The 18,729-nt window shown below is 38.0% G+C and overlaps 1 protein-coding gene across 2 annotated transcripts in view; it reads right to left on the bottom strand.

The window, feature by feature from the left end:
* Nucleotides 1–18,729, bottom strand: part of Rb1 (RB transcriptional corepressor 1) — a 134,002-nt gene that overhangs the window by 97,331 nt on the left and 17,942 nt on the right. For both annotated transcript variants that reach the window (XM_052190961.1, XM_052190960.1), the window contains exons 3-6: nt 7,042–7,157; nt 3,758–3,877; nt 2,114–2,152; nt 1,004–1,071 (exon numbers count right to left, since the gene is read on the bottom strand). In XM_052190961.1, the coding sequence (XP_052046921.1) occupies nt 1,004–1,071; nt 2,114–2,152; nt 3,758–3,877; nt 7,042–7,157 (343 nt within the window). The remainder of the gene's footprint in view (nt 1–1,003; nt 1,072–2,113; nt 2,153–3,757; nt 3,878–7,041; nt 7,158–18,729) is intronic.

Below are 18,729 nucleotides of genomic sequence, written 5' to 3'. Positions count from 1 at the left end.
GAAGCTAATAAAGTAGTTATGATGGGCACAGAATGTACTTACATACACACCTGAGAGTAAAGGCATGTAGTAGCTGTAATTACAGATGAATAAATGTTATTCATTATAGTCTTCAAAAATGAAATGAAGACAATAGAATGCAGTAGTCAGAAAGTGGGAAGAGAGGGAGGAGGATGTGCCAAGAGTGATTATTATCATTGTTTTTCAAAGTAGATTGGTGTACAGTGTTGTAGAGTTTCCTCTTCCTTGTCTAAGGTCATACCATTCTAAACATACCAAATCTCAGCTGATCTCAGCTGCTAAGAGGCTAGTATTTGTGTAGAAGAACTCCCTCTTCCCTAATGGGGCTGTGATGGGATCCAGGTTGTTTTCCATCAGCACAGCATACTGGAATCTCTTATTTACTGACTAGTCCGCATGGCTTATTTCCATTTTACTTGTCTCCCATCAATTTCTACTTTCTCCAAGTCAGAAGAAAAAAACATAAGAATTCACCCTGAATTTGGAATAGGTACTAGCATTTAACTACTCTACTTTTTCCTTTCATTGCATTAGCATTATCAAAATACAAAGTCAAAAAAGAAAAGTAAAGATTCTATCTTAAAATACTTCCTAAGAAACTCCATGTAAATGGCCAAACTTTACATATATTATGTGCATTTCTTATTACTTTACTTTTGTAAATTTAGATAAATTTTTAAAATTTAAAATTCACTAGACCCTGACTTTTATCCCCAGCACAGCACTGCTAAAAAAAAAAAGAAAAGAAAAGAAATAAAGTGCAGAGAAAATGGAGGAGAAAAGGTAGAATGAGAAAGAAATCAGGAGGAAAAGAGGAAATTAAGCATTTCTAATGATGTCATATTATCATAATTATAAAAATGCTTTAGTTAATAAGCCATGCAGAGAATACAGTAGAAGGATTTATTAACTGAATATTTTGTACTATTCCAAATGAACAATTTAGTCATTTTTGACACAGCATTTAATAACATTCATTTACCTTTAGCTAGTAAAAAAGTGATCCAAGAAATTTTTAGCACCAACATAGAATTTATTTCAGTAGATAACCTGGTAAACAAATGCAAAGCAATAAAAGAAATTAGACACTGACAAAGTGTTCCAGCTTTACTTTTGTGTAGTTTGCTTTGTTTTTAATTATAGACTAGAGCTAAATAAATACATAATAGAATGCAAACCTCTTTAAATGCACAATCTGCCCCTGAACTCAATTTATCCAGTCCAATAGGTGTGCCTACCAAAATATTTATTCTAATCTAAAACTATATAGCCCAAGGTACACTAATTTGTTTCTAATTACCTTTATACTTGTTTGCTCTGTTTTTCTAATTAAAATGAACAATGTAAACAAAAAAGATTAGGTGGCTCAGATTTTGTCAACTTAACAGTTTGCCTTGATAATTTTTCCATAGAATGATCATTCATTAGAACTGGCAGATTTCTATCAATATATGCACGGTTTGCATTTCTGTCAATCACCTCAATGCCAGTGCTTTGATAGGGCACAGGATTATTGAGATATTTACAGAGAAGAACACTGACATACTGTTCCAGGCTGCAGTACAAATTTTCAAGATAATCTAGGATTTGTAACGAAATTCTTTAGTGAGCATGAGTATTTTGCCTGTATGTGTATTTGTGCACTATTTGTGTGCCTAGTGCCTATAGGGGCCTGAAGAGATCCTCACATCCCACCCCACAGAACTGGAAATACAAGCAGTTGTGAGCCACCATGTGGGGTGTTGGAAATCAAGCCTGGGCCTAGGCCACTCTCCAAACCCCTAATTGAGATTTTCTTTGTTCTTTTACAAAAGTATGCAGAACCTTGTTGACGAAATCCATGATAGATCATCAATAAAAACTTAAATGAATGAACTGCATTTTCCTCAGAAAAGTGACAGAGACACTGAACTCCAGTTAATTGGTTCTCTGTTGCTATATAAGTAAGGCACACATTTTTGGAAGATAAACAATCCAAACAGGAGTTTGCCACTTTAGCTTATAAAGTAGTATGTTTTATCACCAAAGTAAATAATATGTTTGAGATTAGTCCAGAAAAACAAATTTTAGTGAAAAATTACATGCTACTTACGCACTGCTGGGTTGTGTCAAATATATAAGTTCACATGTCCTGAAACGGAAAAAAAAATGATTTCAGTAAAATAACACCTTAAAAAAACTTTTAAAATAATACTACAGCATGAGTCATTAGCCTTCTAAAAAAAAGTTAAAGTGTATCTGCAGTAAGCATCTTAATCACTGAGCCATCACTCGAATCCAGCAGAAATTTTTAACAACTGGTTCAGAGAAATTTTTTTGTACTTTGTGGATAGGAAACCTCTACTAGAATTCTAGCAAGCTTCTTTTAAGTCATTTCATACAATGCACCAGAGGCTTGGATTTTTCCCTTTTGCACTGTCATAATCATAGTATAATTGTTTGATTATAATTATAATATTTAAAATATTTAAAATCCAGTTATAAGGAGATCATTCCTAATTTTCAGATATCTAGTAATATCATGACAGAAATATTTGAACTTTTTCATATTTGGGGCCATAGTCTTATGAAAAATAAGACGACATTCTACTTGGAAAGATTGTCTCTGAACTTCACAAACTGTACGGTCTGAGCTGAACTGAGCACAACTGCACTCAACTAAACTGCACTGAAATGAACTGCTCCAAACTGAACTAAACTATTCTCTTTCTCTCTCTGCCCTTTAAATAGCCTCTCTTTCCTGTCTGTTCTCGAGAGAGCTGGGCATATCCTGTCTCTGACTCATTCTGTCAAATCTTTCTCTGATTTGTCACTTTGCCCCTCAATTAGATGTCACTGAGTGGAATCAAAGGTGTGTACTAAATGAGTGTCTGCATTCCAGCCAGAGGAACCAAAGATGTGTACTAACAGATTCTAGCTGGATCATATCTTTGGACGTGATCTTGTCAGAGCAGCCATGTTGCTGAATTAAAATACCTCAACAAGAATTGATTGCTTCAGATGGGACTATGGCTAGGGAAGGACTCTTTTCTTTAACATGAGATCCACTGGGATTTGACCATGCTCCAGTGAGTGTGTGGTAACACAAATTGGGCTTCTTTGTTTTTTCTTCTTTTTCTTCTTTTGTGGGGAGAGGAGTCAAAAAGCAGGCAGGACTGGAAAAGTGAGAGGGCTTGGGGGACATGATGTGAAATTGCCAAAAAATGAGTAAAACTATTATGATAAATTATAAGTCAGCTTAGCCATGGTTTTCCAGTTGAACAGTACAGGCAGAGTCTTCTTAACTACCACTGGAAGCACAGATCACAACTTGATAATGGGCCACACATCTTCTATAGACAATGTGATTTCTTTCTAAGTTGGAAGAGTTACAGTTTAGATCACCATTTACAACTACAAGTTCTACTAGACAAAATGAGAAGCAAGCTCAAAATCTGAAGATGCAAATAACATAAAAGGCTAGTGAAAACAGCTAGTTTTGGGCAAGCACTCAGAATGCTTATAAATAGCTGTACAATTACCTAGGAATTATAAAGAGATAATATCAAAATGGATAAGGCTAGGGGATAATACTTAATACTTCTATTACATATGAAACAGTTCCCAATTTTTGAATTAAAATTTTTAAATTTTAAAATTTAAAGTATTTTGAAGTACAAATATTGAAGTAAAGTATCAAGGTATAAAAATAAATAACAAAGAATGAAAGTGCAAACCTAAGAAAGCTTTTCCTTACCGTTCTAATTTGCTGTAGAGTGCACACAACACGTTATACTTCTTCAATAGTCTTGACACAGCGTTATCAACTTTGGTACTGGTATCAATTTCTTTTAATAAGTCAAAGAATTTATAGACACTTCAAAAAGTAGAAAAAGAGTACATGAGTATGTATCATAATTTGCTTTAAATCATTTTCAAAGCATGTGCACTTCGATTCAGTGCTACACTAGATCACTGTGTATTCTCTGAAGGGTTGTACTTGTTTTTGCATTTTATCAGAAGCTACCCAGGCCCTAGTATCTACCTACTCCTGACTATATCTATTTAAGGTTAAGAAAACAAGAAAAGCAGGGGCATAAAATATGCATATTTGCTTCTAAATAATATGTATGGGTTTTTTAATTAAAATTATTATCAACTAATGCATAAAAGCCCAAGAATTATACATTTTAGGGGAGTAGCATGTGATGTTTTCATATATGTAAATACTGCATAACAAAGATAAACGTACAAATCTCGTCAAACATTTATTACTTGCACAAGCATAAACATTTAAAATACATTCTTTCAGATTTCTGTAATATATTATACTTAAATACTAAACAGTCATCTATATCTGTAGGTTTTTTCAAAATATACAGTTCCTTCTTGTGCTTCCATTTTCATATTTGAAACTCTGTCCTTACATTATTTACTCTTTGAACAAACAGCCATCTTCTACCCCTAGTGCCCGCCAGTCTCCAGAGCTGCCCCAAACGCCCCACTCAGTCCCTGACACTGCGTCCCAGACAGCCCATGTAGGGCTGCCCAGCCCGAGAGGATGAGCCCCGCCATGCAAGTGTCTGCCTCACCTCCCTCTGGGAACTTTTCTCACAGCTTGGCATTTCCTTGTCATATACTTACTAACATTCTTTTTGCCTTACCAAAAACTTCATGGTTGAATATTTAGAGAAAGAAAGTGAAAACTGGCAAAATTTTTAAATTGTTAAACAACTTCTAGTAATTCTTTTATTATTTTCTATAAAAATTAATCTTCAATATACATATTTTTCAAAAGGGCAGTAAAGATAGACACGATCACATAGATCTCATGTCAATTATTCTCTCCTTCCTCTTCCTCCTACTCTTGACACAAGGTCTCATTACATATCCCTGGCTGAACTGGAATTTGCTATACAGACTAGTCTGGCCTTGAACTCACAGAGATTGGCCTGCCCTACACCATCACACCTGACTTCATACGTTAATTTCTAATTAATTTTGTATATAAAATTGTACAAAAGCAGCTAAGAAGAGCAAAGAATAGTCATTAACAACTTTAACAACTATTATACATGTTGTCCAAAGCAAATCCAGGTAAGACAGTACGTGTCCAGTCCCAGCACCTGGGAGTCTAAGACAGATTACTGAAGGCCAGGAGTTTGAGACCCACCTGAGAAGTTCAAGGTCACACCTCAAACCAACCCAACAAGAAAGTCTGAGATAGTAAGCAAGAGGCAAACCCTATGTGACAGTGGATATTACAGTGTCCATGCCGAGAGGGGTAAAGCAGTGTGGCTGAGCTGTGTGGAAAGTAAAGAAGGGTGCAGCTATGGCAGAAGACAGCAGAGATCAAGACGCTGACTGGAAACTGCTGGGAACTCCCATGACGGCAGTTTAGCATTAGTGAGAATTGCTAAAGTCAAGTTAAACATGAAGGACTTTGGTCAAAGAATGAACTGTCATTCTCTCATAGAGTCTTTGGTTTACAGTTATTTATGCTGTACTGATTAGAAGAGAGGGAGGGTGAGAGAAAAAAGGAAGAAAAAAAGAGTTCATCATGTAAATTTGTAGAATCCAGAGAAAAAGAGATCCACCTTAGAGCAGTGCTCATGCTCATGAAGAACACACCAACACATCTTGAGAGGAACTGAACATCATGGACACTAAATTCTTGAAACAAAGTTGTCTTTTTCTAGGGGTAATTTAAGAGAAGGGATGGTGTACTGGCTGGTTTTGTGTGTCAACTTGACACAGGCTGGAGTTATCACAGAGAAAGGAGCTTCAGTTGGGGAAGTGCCTCCATGAAATCCAACTGTGGGTAATTTTCTCAATTAGTGATCAAGGGGGGAGGGCTCCTTGTGGGTGGTGCCATCCCTGGGCTGGTAGTTTTGGGTTCTATAAGAGAGCAGGCTGAGAAAGCCAGGGGAAGCAAGCCAGTAAGAAACATCCCTCCATGGCCTCTGCATCAGCTCCTGCTTCCTGACCTGCTTGAGTTGCAGTCCTGACTTCCTTTGGTGATGAACAACAATGTGGAAGTGTAAGCTGAATAAATCCTTTCCTCCCAACTTGCTTCTTCATCATGATATTTGTGCAGGAATAGAAACCCCAACTAAGATAGATGGGAAATCACCGCCTGTAGTATTAGAGGCATTGACCCTGTGAACCCTTTATGTTATTTATAAGATACACACACACACACACACACACACACACACACACACAAAGCCTTTGTTTCCACACTAAAGGTAGTAAAAAAAAAAAGGTGCTATAAAATGTAATGATTTAATGTTCTTAGCTTAACTAAAGCACTAATTATGTTGAATTATAGAGTAACTCACTGAAGATATATATCTATTTACCCATCTGGTAAAATTATTTATTTCTGTATTTTGTAAATATGTTACAAAGGAAATAACAAACTCCTGTGAGTTTGTTTAAGATGAAAACCTACAAATTACTAGGGAACAAATTAATATACGTTTAAAGCTAAAAAATGTTAAGAAATGTCTGGGTCAAGTGTCAATCAATACTGAATATATGGCAGTTTTTATGTAATTATGTAATTAAAACATCTAAGCTAAAGTCAACTTAAATAAATCTTATCTAAATTTAAAACAGCCACGTTTCCATTTTAAAAGATTTTTATATTTAACTTCTAAGTCACTCACTCTCTGTGTGTGTGTGTGTGTTTGAACAGGTACGTGCAGGTGCCCATGTTCATTTCCTAGCACCCACAGGATTACTCACAGTACCTCTAACTCAGTTCCAGGGGCTCTGATGCCCTCCCCTGGCCTCTTCAGGCACTGCACATTGTATACTTGTAGATGAACATAGAATAAAAAATAATTCTTTAAAAAAAAAAACAACCCTCCCCCATATTAAGTAAGCATTAACTAACCCCAGCAGAGAATTAAAATTCATATTGGTCCAAAATTTCTTATATTAAATTTAATTTTAGCATTCCTACCAACTTCTTAACATGTATTAAAACATTAGAAGCCCTTTTAAACTTCAGGACTTTTCCAGCAGAGCTTTTACCTGGTTTCTATGCTTTTCTGTAGCTCAGTAAAAGTGAATGGCATCTCATCTAGATCAACTGCTGCAATAAAGATGCAGATGCCCCAGAGTTCCTTCTTCTTCTGAATATATCCTTCCTAGGAATAAAAAGGTTCAAGTATTTTATTAGATCATCTGCACACTGGATACCATGTTAAAATTGAATTACATATGATTTTTTATGGCATATACTTGAAAATATTTAACATTATATTAACATAACAAACATTCAATTTATATTATAAGGAAAAAATTACAAGGAGGTTCAAAAGTTAAATTACTACTTCCTTTGGAAACTTTGAGTAAGTTAGTTATTTGAAAGTTTGTTTTCTCAGTAGTTCAATGTCATTAAAGCCACATTAAAAGATTCTAGAATTTTAAACTTGTTTTTTTCCAGGAAAACAAAAGCTGACTTCCTTCCAGAGTGTACGCATGTCTTTTGCTCTAATTCATCCATTTTTATTTCCCTTTGTTCAGTCAAGAATTTTTTAGCCTTGGGCAATTTCTCAACTAACCCACTTGTCCAGAGGACTACATGCACACCTTACTCTATAAGGCTTCAGTGGGATGACGTATAAACCCCTGACTGCAGTCAGCACACAGTTAGTGACTGATGAGCAATGAGTCACTTGTAGGCAGACTGTTTTTCAGTATGCTCCCCTCAACAATATGTGCCATCCTCTAAATGTGTGTTTTGTAGGTAAAATCTGGATCAAATTAAGATGGAATGAAGTGTCAGATTACCTATGGTCTAAGAAGCAAGTAGAAGTATTTGCTGAGGAAACAGATGTAAGACACTTTACATCTCATGTGTGTACATCTCATGTGCCAAGTGAAGAATCAGAGTATCTAGATTATCAAATGACTGTGGATAACAAATATTTCACCACTGTCCAACTTTCAACTTTTCCTTCTAATATAAATACTTTAAAATATACCTATACATCCAAAATAGTTTAAATTAGAACAAATGACAATATTGATGATTAGTAAGGAAGAAGTTGTAATAAGACAACTGAATGCCAATGATAAGTGGTAAAATAGCTATGATCATTTTGAAAAACAAGTTTGGATGGTTTTTTTTTTTTAAAGATTTATTGGTTTAGTTTAGGTATACATATACACTGCCAATGTCTTCAGATGCAACAGAAGAGGGCGTCATATCTCTTTACGGATGGTTGTGAGCCACCATGTGGTTGCTGGGATTTGAACTCAGGACCTTCAGAAGAGCAGTCAGTGTTCTTAACTGTTGAGCCATCTCTCCAGCCCTGGATGGTTTTTATATATTTAAATATACACTTTCTATATCACTTAGAAATTCTATCCCCAATACTTATGCCCAGAAGAAATTAAAACACTACCAATGAATGTAATCCCAAACTAGAAACCAACCAAATATAATAACCAAACTGGCAATTCTATAAATAAACTGTAATAAAATTATGCAGCTGATGCTAACAAAAAAGAAATGGCCCTAATAAATGTAGCAACACAGATAAGTAAAAATTATTACACTTAGAAAAAGTCACCAAAAAAAATTAAAGAAAAGAAAAAGCTAGACACAAAATAGCACAGAATCCGTCCACATGTAGTTCTAAGAAAACTCTCATACTTGTAGTAACTAAAGATAAAAATTATTATATTGTTTATTCGGTTTTTTAAACACCAGAAAAAGGGTTTGGGGTTATGCTGGAAATTGAAACCCAGGCCTCATACGTACTAGGCAAACAAACTAACACTGAGCTACATCCCCTTCCCTAAAAGCCTCAAATTTTATTAGAATAAAGCCCTACCTTTGCAATTTCTTTGTGGTGTGTGTGTGTGTGTGTAGGCTAGAGGCTATCTTGTGTGTGTGTGTGTGTGTGTGTGTGTGTGTGTGTGTGTAGGCTAGAGGCTATCTTGGGCTATATTTCTCAACTGCTCTCCATGTCATCTTTTTGCACAGGATCCCTTACTGAGCCTTAAGCTTGCTGCCTCAGCTAGACTGGCTAGTCATGAAGTCCCACATGGCTGTCTCTGCTGCTGCTGCCCTCTCCCAGCTGGGATTGAGTATGGGTAATCTGAACTTGGGTCTTCATGTGTACATAGTAAGGATTTTATCCACTGACTCATCCCAACCTTTCATTTTCTAAAAGGTGGGGTTTCAGAGTAGGAGTGTTTAAATTTTAACTTAATGTATTTTCTTTTTCCTTTTATAGCTCATTTTTAATGGTGAGCCCTATGAAACTTATCTCTAACACACAGTTTCTCAATGATTTCCTACAAGTCCTGCTTTAGAATTATGTCTAGGGTTCATGTGGACTAATTTTTCTAAGTACTTTGAGGCAGAAAATTCTGTTAATTCACATTTATTGGCAATCCACATCATGCTGGTAATGGCGTGAGTACAACTCGGCAGAAGTTGGCCCTCTCCTTTTACCAAGTAGGTTCCAGGGATCCACCTCCAGTTGTCAAGCATGGAGCAAGCACCTTCCCCCACTGAGCCCTCTCACCCCTGTAAATGAGTTCTCTACAGCTAGATATCCAGTTGCTCCAGCTTCCTTTGTTGAGAATAAGAAGCTTGCTCCACTGACTGACCTTTGCACCTCTCTAGAAAATGAACTGACAATGCGCGTGGTCTCTTTCCAGCTTCTCTACCCACTGATCTACGTACCTGGTCTTTTCACCAACACCACATCTTGATTTCTATACCTTTACAAGTTCTGGACATTTTAAATTGAGTTTGAGTAGAGACTTTTCTGTCAACTTCTCCAGAAATGGCTGTACTTTTAACTCATAATTTTAATTTCTATTTCAATGTTATGGCTGAAGAGTCGCACTATCTAAATTTTTCTCCTTCAACCTACCACTGTGAGCCTTTTTTCCTTACCTTCCAAAGTCCTCTAACATCCTTGTGCTCTTTCCTGTCTCTCTGTGTTTACTTCCAATCCACTGCTACACTTCCTTTAATAAGCACCCCACCCATGCCCCCAACCCTGCCATCATCTGCAAACAGAGTTCTCTTCTCATGTTATTTTGTAGCACAGTGGCTCTGGGAAGCCCCAGGATTTATTTGCAATCCAATTTAAAACTAAATTGAAATTGTTTTTGTTTACTTGTTTTGCTGTAATTTCATAAACCTTTTTATAAAGAACTTGCAAATAATTTTTTTCTTAAAAATTATAAAAGGGGGCTGGAGAGATGGCTCAGTGGTTAAGAGCACTGACTGCCCTTCCAGAGGTCCTGAGTTCAAATCCCAGCAACCACATGGTGGCTCACAACCATCTGTAATGAGATTTGATGCCCTCTTCTAGGGTGTCTGAAGACAGTTACAGTGTACTTACATATAATAAATAAATGAATCTTTCAAAAAAATTATAAAAGGAAAGCTGGAAGGATAGATCAGAGGTCCAAAGTGTATATTACTTTGTCAAACAATTCAAAACTGGGCTATCAGGTGGCTTACAGCTGCTGATCTGACTGGTACCTCATCAGGTAACTCACAACTGTTGATCTGACTGGACCTCTCTCCTCTAGCTTGTATGAGCGCCTGCACTCCTGTGCACATACACACAAGTGCACATAATTTTTAGAAAGTGTAAAAATAACTAAAGGGGACCCAGAACAGCACTTAAAAATTATTAAAACAAAAGTAACTGTTTCTCAGTGTAAATAATCACACACAAAACCTAAAACTTGTGGAGGAAATGGATGAACACTTTGCAAAACTATATAAAAAAAAAAACAAACCTTTCAAAAGTCAGATTCTGCAAATGCTAAATCTTAGAATAGTATCAACTAAACAATATGTTGTTAGGATGTTTTGAGATATTCAGTTGTACAGCTAAGAATACCTAGGGATTTGGGTCAAGATCCTTGTAACAGATGTTCTAATACTTACTTACATACCCCAAAACAGTGGCAACCACCTAAATATCTTAAAATAGAATGGCTAAACAATGTTATAAATTATGGGGTCACACAAAATCCTAACACGTTTTCAAAGAATAGTACGAGAACATGGAAAATGCCCAGGGTACAATGATTAAGTGGGAGAAAAAAACTACAAAATTATTTGTATTTCTTGTATTATTTGTATTTCTTTATTCCAATTTTGTTAAAAAACAAACAAAAAAGTAAGGAAAGGAATACAATATCTCCAAAGTGGGTTCTTCTCTCTAGAGCTAGTAGGATCATAATCAGTTTTCATTTTCTTCATTAATTCAAGATACTTCAATTATATATTAACAATTTAAATCAAAATATACAACCAACATTTTACATGGCTTCTATTATGGATTGAATGTTCCTCTGAATCACCCTAAAGAGAAATCAAGTTAGCAATAATTTACTTGCGCTTGCTTTCTGACCATGTTCTCACTTATGAAAGAGCTCCACCAAGTGGTAACAGTAAGTATCTTGAAAACAAACTGCAGTGTGAAAAAACGTAACTGAAGCTAGCTAAACATAAATCTAAGCAGTGATTTCACAAGGTAATAAAGTCTTATGAGACCAGCAGCAGGAAAAGATGCTCTTCTCCCAAGCTTATCCTTTGACTTTGTGCCATGACATGAGTGTGGAAGTTGTCCTCTGGTCTCCACGCTTATGCCATGCACATGTGCCCCTTAACACACAGTTAGTAAAATGTAATGAAAATAAAATACTAGTGTGTGTGTGTGTGTGTGTGTGTGTGTTTGTAATCTGAAATATGAAAAAAGAAAACTAGAAACTGGAAATAGGTACTCTTCCAGTCAAGAATAGCAAGGCTGCATTAAGAATCAGGTGTGCAGTGGAAAGTCTTGAAACAGACTAGCTACTTCTTTCTATGCTTGGATTTCCTCTTCTCCTAGGTTTTATATATGAACAAAAGAAATAAGACTCTATATGTCAGGAAACCCATCTACTTATACAGTCTGAGCTGGCAGCAGTCAGCATTGAAGACATTCGTGGATATGCACAGAAGATGCAGGAGTGGCAGAGGCACAAGGGCAGGCAAAGTCTAACCTGCTTGACTCGATCACTGTTTGCTTGCTTGTTTGTTTGTTATTTAAGTTTTTGAGGCAGGATTTAGCCCTGGCTATCCTGGAACTTGCTCTGTAGAGCAGGCTGACTTTCAACTCAAGAGATTGGTCTGTCTCTGCCTCCTGAGTGCTGGCATCAAGTATGCACCACCACACCCAGCCAATGACAGATTTTGTTTTTGTGTTTTTATATTTATCTTAATCTTAGTTTATGCATATTTGTATTTTGACTGTAAGGATGTCTGTGTGAGGGCACTGGATCCCCTGGGACAGGAATTACAGACAGTTGTGAGCTGCCATGTGGGCGCTGGAAATTGATTCCAGGTCCTCTAGAAGAACAGCCAGTGCTCTTAACCACTGAGCCATCTCTCCAGCCTGCCAATCAGTTTTAAGAAGACATGCAGGGTTAATGCCAATCAGTTTTCTGTTTGTTTGTTTGTTTGTTTTTTGAGGTTCAAGTCGGGCTTTAATATAAGGCAGCTTGAATGAGTTCAGGACATCTTGAGTTCACATCAAATTTGCCTCACAGATCTTTCTCAATTTTATTTTTTCCCTATTTTTTTCTTTTTTTCTTTTCTAAATTCTTTATTTACATTCCAAAATGCTTTCCCCTTTCCCAGTTCCCCCCTCCCCATATGTCCCATAAGCCTTCTCTACATCCATACTCCAATCACCTCCTCCCTCCTTTTTCTCTGTACTGGTACTCCCCTACAATGCTGGATCAGGCCTTCCCAGGATCAGGGCCCTCTCCTTACTTCTTCATGGGAGTCATTTGATATGCTAACTGTGTCTTGGGTATTCAGAGTTTCTGGGCTAGTTTCCACTTATCAGTGATTGCATTCCATGTATATTCTTTTGTGATTGGGTTACCTCACTTAGGATGATATTTTCCAGTTCCAACCATTTGCCTACAAATTTCGTGAATTCATTGTTTTTAATTGCTGAGTAGTATTCCATTGTGTAAATATACCACATTTTCTGTATCCATTCCTTCATTGAGGGACATCTGGGTTCTTTCCAGCTTCTGGCTATTATAAATAAGGCTGCTATGAACATAGTGGAGCATGTGTCCTTTTTACTGGGGAATTGAGTCCATTGATGTTAAGAGATATTAAGGAATAGTGATTATTACTAAACAAAGAAAAGAAGCTGAGCTGGTGCCTACATAATGTCTTCATCCCTACATTCTAGCATCTTTGGTACAGTAGGGTACTCCACATACTACCAAAAGAGAAATGTAACCACCAACTCAGCTACAAACTGATCTACAATAAATAGTATACTACCTGCAAGATCTGCTAAGTCAGTGGTGGCACAATGTTTGTGAGAGTAACCAATATCTGATTTGACTGAAAGCTCACTCCACAAGATGGAACCTATGCCCAACACTGCTTGAGTAACCAAGAACCAGAGACTAAATAGCCCAGGGACCTAGGGTAAAACCAAACGTTACTATTCTACTAAAAGAGTATGGCAATAAAACAAAACTATTAATGACATTCTGTAATATGTATAGATCAGTGCCTTGCTCAGCCCCTTTCAGAGATGTTTTCTCTTACAGCAGATGAGAAAAAGTACCAAGACCCACAGCCAGACATGATACAGAAAGTAAAAGACCTTAGAGCACTCCAAGGAAATGTCCTAAATGGGAAGTCCCATCTATCTCTCCGGTCAGTGATCATGGGACCTCACAGAAAAGGAGGCAGAAAAAGTGTATAAGCCAGACGAGTTGGAGGGTCAAGAAAATAGAACCCTCTCAACATGATCAAAGTTCACAGGAACACCCAGACAGTAAGGCAGCATGCACAAGCTCTGCACCAAGCCTTCTGTGTATATTTTATGGCTTCCACTTCAGTATTTTTATTGAATTTCTGAGTGAATGAACGAGTGGGTCTCTGATTCTTGTGCCTTCTCAGGCTATGTTCTCTATAGCTGAAAGGAAAAGAGAATACACGTCCCGATCCCTAACCCAGCAGCAATATGTGACTGACAATTGCAAATGTACATGTAGTTTCCTCTAAGTTTCCCCTTCTCACTGGGGGAAACAAACTCCTCTTAAAATTAGGCTACATGCCTAGCAGTAGATGAACCATTCAGAAAACCACTCAGTAATCACTGGAGGTTCCTTGTCTCATAACATCATTCCAGGGCTGATGTTTTCTATTTCTTTTCTTTTAAATCTTACTGTTTTATTTCATTTATATTTTTCTCTTGTTTTACCCCCATGGGCCCCTTACGTATATATTATGGCTCCCAATTTAGTGTTATGGCTCCCAATTTAGTGTTTTTATGGAGTTCCTGAGTGAGAATGAGTGGGTCTTTGTTTCTTGTGCCTTCTCTTGGGCTCTTTTCCTTCTGTTTGTTTTGTCAAATTCTGTTTTATTATTAACCCTTAGAAGCCTGTTTGGTTTTTTTAATAAGAAAAGAGGTGGGCCCAGATAGGAAGGGAGGCAGATAGGAAATGGGAGGAGAGATAGAGGGGAAACCTTAATCAGGATATATTATGTGAGAGAGAAAAAAATCTATTTTCAATAAAAAGGGGGAAAACAATCTTCACAGAAAATCTACAGCTAACATATTTATTGATAAGAGGATAGAAGCATGGTATAAGCGTTACCCTTTACCACATACTGACGCCATGTAGAATTCCAGAGTAATGTAATAAAACAAAAAGAAAAAAGAAAAGTTGTTTGGACTGAGAAGAAACAAAAATGCCATTGTTTAAAATTATTCAATCATTTCTACAGAAATCTCATAGTCTCAATAGACTATGAGGTCTATTAAACATTCAAACAAGGATACAAGGGACAAGGTTAGGGCACAAAACCCAATTGCTCTGCTATATCCCAACAAACAGATTGCAATTTTTTAAAAATACAATGAAGCAAGATGTGGTGCACATGCCTCTAATTCTTGATTTTTTTCGAGTTTGCATCCACCCTGGCCACAGTGAGCTCCAGGCCAGTCAGGAATGCATAGTGAGACCCTGTCTTTAAAAAAAGAAAAGAGAAAAGAGAAAAGAGAAAAGAGAAAAGAGAAAAGAGAAAAGAGAAGGGGAAAAAGGAGAAAAAGGGGGGAAAGAAGAAAAAGGGGGGAAAGGGGGGGAAAGAGGGGGGAAAGGGGGGAAAGGGGGGGAAAGGGGGGAAAGGGGGAAAAGGGGGAAAAGGGGGAAAAGGGGGAAAAGGGGGAAAAGGGGGGAAAAGGGGGGGAAAGGGGGAAAAGGGGGAAAAGGGGGGAAAGGGGGGAAGGGGAGAAGGGGGGAAGGGGGGAAGGGGGGAAGGGAGGAAGGGGGGAAGGGGGGGAAGGGGAGAGGGGAGAGGGGAGAGGGGAAAGGGAAGAGGGGAGAGGGGAGAGGGGAGAGGGGAGAGGGGAGAGTGGAGAGGGGAGAGGGGAGAGGGGAAAGGGGAAAGGGGGAAATGGGAAAGGGGAAGGAAAGGAAAGGGAAAAATATATATATAAAATTATATGAGCATCTAAAATGGAATAGTTATACATAAAGTTAATAAAGTCTATACAAAAATCAAATTGAAGTAAACCATAAAACTCTAATTAAAAAATAAGAGACCTAAATAATCAAGATCTATAAATTTAATAAAATGATTCTAAAATTAACAAGGCATTAGGATGTAAATTGAAATGTCCCTAAAAGGTTCAAGATTTGGTCCTCAGTGTAGCAATGTTCAGAGGCAGAGTTTTCGGTAGGTCACTGGATCAAGAGGGACAACCTATCAATGGGCTCATAACTGATGTTCCATCAAGAAGGAGTGAAACTGTTGGGCCTGCATCTAGCTGGGGAAGACTGTCACTGGAGGCATTCCACTGAAGGGTACAGTTCTCGCCCTGGCCCTTTTCTTTCACCTTCTCTATTTCCTAGTCAGCATAAAAGGTGCAGTTGTGCTCTCCTGGACACTCTGAGCCATGTCTGGTCTTGGCTCAGGGGAAGTGATGGAGCCAGTTATCAAAGACTGAAGGCTCTAAAATCATAAAGCAAAATAGACATTTCCACTTTTTGGATGATGTTCTCACATATTTTATCACAGAGACAGCAAGCTGACTATCACGTAAGAAAAGGCATTAAACCCAAACCAGTCCACACAATACTGAAGTACAACAAAATTAAAATAGAATTAGCACCTAAGACTAACGACAACGTCCAACATTAAAGATATAAGGCACTGGAAAAGGAATAATGCAAAGTGTAGTGGTTTAAATAAGAATGGCCAAATAGGGGGCTGAAGATCTGGCTTGGAGATTAAGAGCACTGGCTGCTCTTCCAGAGGACCCAGGTTCAATTTCCAGCACCCACATGAAGTTCACAACTGATTGTAACTCCAGTTATAAGGCACCTGGCACCCTCATATATATGCAGGGAAAACACCAAGCACATTTTTAAAAAAGAAAGTGAATATCCCCATTAGGCTCTTATATTTGAAAGCTTCATCAGGGAGTAGCATTACTTGAGAAGGATTAGGAGGTGTGCCCTTGTTAGAGGAAGTGTGTAGAAGTGGGAGCTGCCATTGTCATGGTGTGTCTTAAGAGCAATGGAAGTGACTGAAACAGAGTGTGGTATTGTACTGGCTAGTTTTGTGTGTCAACTTGACACAGGCTGGAGTTATCACAGAGAAAGGAGCTTCAGTTGGGGAAGTACCTCCATGAGATCCAGCTGTGGGGCATTTTCTCAATTAGTGATCAAGTGGTGAGGGCCCCTTGTGGGTGGTTCCACCTTTGGGCTGGTGCTCTTGGGTTCTATAAGAGAGCAGGCTGAGCAAGCCAGGGGAAGCAAGCCAGTAAGAAACATTCCTCCATGGCCTCTGTATCAGCTCCTGCTTCCTGACCTGATTGAGTTCCTGTCCTGACTTCCTTTAGTGATGAACTGCAACATGGAAGTGTAAGCTCAATAAACCCTTTTCTCCCCAACTTGCTTCTTGGTCATGATGTTTGTGCAGGAATAGAAACCCTGACTAAGACAGGTATCCATGCTGATTGTTGGAACAATACAGAAGACTTTAGGACTGGGGACTAGAAAAGTGATTGGGTGCTTTAAGCAGGGCCTAATGAGTCATCCAAGTAAGAGCATGGAAGGCAGTGGTGCTGAGGACTATAGGGACCCAGTTCAAGAGGTTTCACAGGGAAATAATATTAGTAAGTGACCTAAAGACTTCTTGTGTGATTTTGAAGAAGACTGTAGCTGCTTTTATTATCCAAAAAAATCTGCCTGGTGCTAAATTGGGTAAATGATGTTGGCAGAAATTTCAAGATAGCATAGTACTGACTCTGTCACTTGGTTATTTGTGGTCACTCTTACACAGATTTATAATGAAAAGGATCAAGCTGAGCAAGAAAAAATAGAAAATTTATAGCTTGAGGACAAAAGGGGAGCATCAGGAAATGAAATGTTGGAGCCAAGTTCAATGCTCAAAGAGATAAAAAATGTTTAAAAAATAGCCTGATGATAAATGGAATAATGAAAATGTTAACCTTTGGGAAGACGCCAACCAGCTAAGCTTTCAAATTGTGAAAAGGAATTAAGGAAAAAGCTTAAGAAGTGAAGGAACCCATCAACAGCAGAAGGAAATTCAGACGTAACTAAATGAGGGGACCATGTTCCAAGCCCAGAAGCAGCAGAACTTGGCAGCTCCAGCCATGTGGTCCTGACTCTAGAGTCAGGAGTCCAAGAAAGGGGTTGTGGAATCTCCCTCAGCAGCTAGGAAAGCCACTAAAGCTAGGTGTGTACCAGGGGTGTCCCTGTATGGAAGCCTAGAAAGGCAACTGCTTGACCTTGTGAAGTTCACAGGAAGCCTGGATTATCCTAGAACCCCCAAGATGTTGAAAATGCCAAGTTGTGTACACCAGCCTAGGAGAGCAGGATACAGGGTATGGAACCAGTCCAAGTGAAAAGTATGAAACCTGAAAGTTGTTGGAGATCTGAAGAGCACTTTGACATCACATGTGCAGATACAGAACTGTGAGACTGCCCTGATGGCTTTTGTTCCTTTGGTTCAGTGTTTTCTCTCTACTCTCCCTTTCTTCCCTTTTGTGATGGTAATATATATTCTGTGCCACTGTATGTTGAAAGTACGGAGATTTTATTTTGATTTTACAGGGGCTACAAAATTTTCCTTGAATCTCAGAAAAGACTCAACTTTGGACTTTTAAATAGTGATAATACTGTTTTGAAGTTGGACTGAATACATTCTTTGCATTATGATATTGCTACAAGCCTGCAGGCCTAGGGAATGGAATGTGGTAGTTTGAAAAAGAATGCCCCCCAGACTCCTATACTTAAATATTTAGTCATCTGAGAATAGCACTACTTGAGGTTTCAGAAGCTCAAGCCAGGCCCAGGGTCTGTTTGTGTCTGTCTGTCTGTCTCTTCTCTTTCTATCTCTATCTCTTCTGCCTGTGTTTTCAGACAGAACTCTCAGTTACTTCTCCATACTATGTCTTCCCCAATGCTACCATACTCTCCACCATGATGTAATAGACTAAACTTCTGAAACTGTAACTAACCCTCAATTAAATGTTTTTTCTTTTGAGAGTTGACATGGTCATTATGTCTCTTCACAGTAATAAAAGGGAGGCTGAGACATAAAGAGACAGTAAAGAATAGAGAGGCCAGGAATTGAAATACACAATTACAACCTAGTATAATAGTCTTTGATAAAGGAGT

The sequence above is a fragment of the Apodemus sylvaticus genome, chromosome 8 (assembly GCF_947179515.1).
Source record: "Apodemus sylvaticus chromosome 8, mApoSyl1.1, whole genome shotgun sequence".
Taxonomy (NCBI): Eukaryota; Metazoa; Chordata; class Mammalia; order Rodentia; family Muridae; genus Apodemus; species Apodemus sylvaticus.
Note: the sequence above shows the minus strand (reverse complement) of the source record. Positions and strands in the feature narration are given on the sequence as shown.